The sequence below is a fragment of the Sesamum indicum genome, linkage group LG10, assembly GCF_026168435.1.
Source record: "Sesamum indicum cultivar Baizhima isolate 11 linkage group LG10, ASM2616843v1, whole genome shotgun sequence".
In the NCBI taxonomy this organism is placed as follows: domain Eukaryota; kingdom Viridiplantae; phylum Streptophyta; class Magnoliopsida; order Lamiales; family Pedaliaceae; genus Sesamum; species Sesamum indicum.
In genome coordinates this window covers 5,787,814-5,791,379 of record NC_142666.1, presented here as the reverse complement: position 1 = coordinate 5,791,379, position 3,566 = coordinate 5,787,814, and the positions used below count along the sequence as shown (strand labels likewise).

At 33.8% G+C, this 3,566-nt stretch overlaps 1 protein-coding gene across 1 annotated transcript; it reads right to left on the bottom strand.

The window, feature by feature from the left end:
• Positions 1-291: 291 nt before the first annotated feature.
• LOC105172773 (uncharacterized) lies at positions 292-3,252 on the bottom strand. Its single transcript, XM_011094350.3, has 3 exons — positions 3,068-3,252; positions 1,066-1,425; positions 292-981 (listed from the first exon to the last, which is right to left on the bottom strand). Exons 1-3 carry the CDS (start codon positions 3,221-3,223, stop codon positions 481-483), a joined length of 1,017 nt encoding a protein of 338 aa, XP_011092652.2. The 5' UTR covers positions 3,224-3,252; the 3' UTR covers positions 292-480.
• Positions 3,253-3,566: the final 314 nt, after the last annotated feature.

The window sequence follows — 3,566 nt, the reverse complement described above, 5'->3', positions numbered from 1 at the left end:
ATCATTTTTATTGTGTATAAAATTTTTTTTACTAGAATGTGTTTGTCACACTATTTGTCACAGAATTGGTCAACGTTCTTAAAATATTTATGCCAAAAGCAAATATATATAAGTTTTTTTACCTGATTTGGCTTATTGTAATTTAAGAAAAGAATTCTGGTAAAGTTTTCTTTGTCATAAAATTCTACTATCATTTACTTAAATTGATGGTAGTCCATCAATTATTCAAATACTTTATTTAAAAACAAAACTCAAACAAATCATTAGCAACGTTATAATCTATTATTTAAATAAATTAAAAAAAAGGAACTAACATCAAACTAGCGCAATTCATGTAACATTACAAGGTAAATCCTTATAAAGTTAGGAAGTGATCATTGTTACTAGTAAAATATTAAAATAAAACATGTTTTAAGGTCAAAACATGCATAAACTATTCTCACTTGGGGGTTAAGCAGTCAACACATAGAAATAAAAAAGTTATTTGCCGAGTCTCTCAACCCAAGCACGTTTGTCCACATCACTCATCAGAAGGAACATTTGACGCCTTACCTTCAACAGAAACTGATCTTGCGCTGCAAAGAACAATTTCCGTGGTAGTCCCTCCATTTTAGAAAGTGCAAGCATGCAATCTTTAATATTGTCGTTGGAAATTCTTGCCAACTTCCGAGTTTTGGCTTTGCAGCGAGCTGTTATGGCATCAATGCAAGTATCAATTCTATTTGAATGATCACTTTGCCCTCCTTTTAGTTGCACTCCCCTTGATGCTCTTGGATATTTCACAGCCGCGGATGAGAATGGATTACCAGGATCCACTGTAGGATAGCTTACATCAACTTCATCATCATCATTGTTATCGAAAGGAGGCATGGCAGAGGAACGGGCAACATTGCCTGTGGCTACAGAAGCAGAGAACATCTCAGTACATAAATTAAAATGAGGAAGACCCTTCTTTCTCAAGCCAGACTCTCTCGGATTAGCCTGCACAATCGTTGATACTTCATTAACATATGACAAGAAATGATGAAAATATGTTTGAAAATAAAATGAGAAATGTACAATTACCGCTACCCATTCAGCCCAATGATCATCACTGGCAGTCACAGTGTATGTAGTTGGATCCCAACCAAAACCAGTCCGTTTGTATACCAAATCATAAAACTTACTCCAAAGCATTCGAAGCCTGTTAGCTTTACTATTAAGTTGCGCAATGGTGTACTGTGTTCTATTACGTTCATACAGCTCAATACGGATTTCACGCCAAATTTGCTCACTAAATGTAGATGAGATAAGTTGTCCTTTTTTGTAATGGTCATACATCACTTCAATGAACAAAGAGAGCTGTGGAAGATCCCAGCAAGCATCATCAATTCGTGAACTTGACTCCGAAGACGTAGCGTATGGCTCCTTCCCCTTTCGACTCATCTATCATGTTAAAATCACAACGTATGTTACTGAATATCTAAAGTATTAATAGGATATTCTCCATAAACTGCAATTACCATCGAATAATGAATAGAGTTACAACAAATAATGGAAACAAGCAACAAGAAATCTAAATAGCATTTAATTGTAAGAGCTAAACATTTCTTCAGAAGAATATTCCAAGATTTTCAAGATAGACAATCAACGTGTCAACAGCTGAGATCATCTAAACATTCACTGAATAAAATATTGTGCATAGCAAGAAAAAGTTTGCTGGAAAAGGGTGTTTTGCAGAAGAGAGGATTTTCTTCAATCTCAATAGATACAGAAACTTAGGCTAAGCAGAACGGGCAAGACTCAAAAACTGTTGTTAAGAGTTTGCATTTTATCTTTTTTCCTCATTGTGGGTATGTAACATAATATAATCAAAGAGGCTTCAGAAGCCCAAATTTATTAAAGAAATTTGTGGGACTGTGCCTTCTCTCATGGTGCAATTTTTGTTAAAATCTTTGCAACACTCCACTGTCAATATCCCTGCTTACTAGTTGACATTGCCCCTTAGACTCATTTTAATATCTTATAAAACATTTTACTATTTTTGTTAACTTGAAAATATGAATTTGGCAAAAAATACGAAAATTTTTGTTCATTTTTTCTCTTGGCTACAAACTATGCACTACATTGATACATTAAGTTAACTAATATAAGTTTATTTTGATAATCGTTTTTTTTTATTATTTTTGTCAGTGAAATTTGATTGGAGTAACAAATTTTGACAGAAAAAAGTTCAAAATTAATTTTCTCTCCCTTGCCTATCCTCCATTTCATTGAAGCATTTCAAAAATACCATCTTTTTCATGGTGGGGGTCATATAATCACCATGAATCCATAATCAATATCTATGAAATAAATTAAATGAGAAAAATCTAGAGACCCCCTCTGTGATAATAGAAATGTTCAGAAAACCCCTTATAATCATGGTGGAGGTCATATAATCACCATGAATCTATAACCAATATCTATGAAATAAATTAAATGAGAAAAATCCAGAGACCCCCTCTGTGATAATAGAAATGTTTAGAAAATCCCTTATGAAAATTAAAGTATCAAATACCCCCCTATGATATAAAATAAAGTTAAAAAAACCTCCTCCATATATAATTTAATAGGGAAATTTTTTATATTTTGTTATATAACCGCAGGTCAAAATGAATTTAACCCTAAATTAAATTTATACAGCTCACTTCACATCAATACACCCAAAGTGCAAAGCCTCAAAATTCTCACTGACTTTCAGAACAAACCTATCAGTAAATTTCCTCCGTCCCCAATGACCCAATTCCCTCCCTCCCCGCCAACAGTTCATGACCATTTCCATTATTTTCAATAAAAAAAAAAACATAAATACCCTCTTTAGAGATGAAATGTATTCAGAAAGCAAGCAGAAATAGTCCCGGTGACAGAATTTCCATTTAGTAGTGCGAGAATCAGATAAAGTACAGAAATTATAGCAGCAAGTTAGAAAAACCAATGACAAACTATCATCAACAAAAGACGAGCTCACCAACACTATACTATTCTTCATGTCGAGGAGCGAAGAACACCCACAATAATGAGATTGTATGTAGTATGCAGAGCTCACCTTATCTGGAGTGCCGAGCTTTCTCTTTTGGCAAAAGATATTCTCATTCGAGCCACAGGACTCGACGCCGGTGAAAAGGGGGTCGTATGTCGGACGTGCAGACAAGTCTGAGGAGGAGGATGGAGGAGGCGAACTGGTTTTGGTTGAGTCTTCCATAAAAATTCATTTTGAGAGAGAAACCAAGACTTAATTGATTTGAAGAGTATGACAAGAAAAGACATGGCTGACAAAATAAGACATAACAACTTTGCGAATTAGTTTGAATGACCAATGCATGTGGACCATAAATTCAAAAGATTTGTATATAAAATAGAAATGGCATCTCAATGAAAATTGATTCACGAAATAAAATTCTCTTTCTCCAAATAGTGAAAAGTGAAAATAAGGTGAGTGAAATCACAACGAAACGGGCTCAAATTTTGGCTTAATATTAGATGATTGTTACAATAATAGAGTATTAATAATTCTTCAAATAATAAAAATGATACTTATAAGGGTA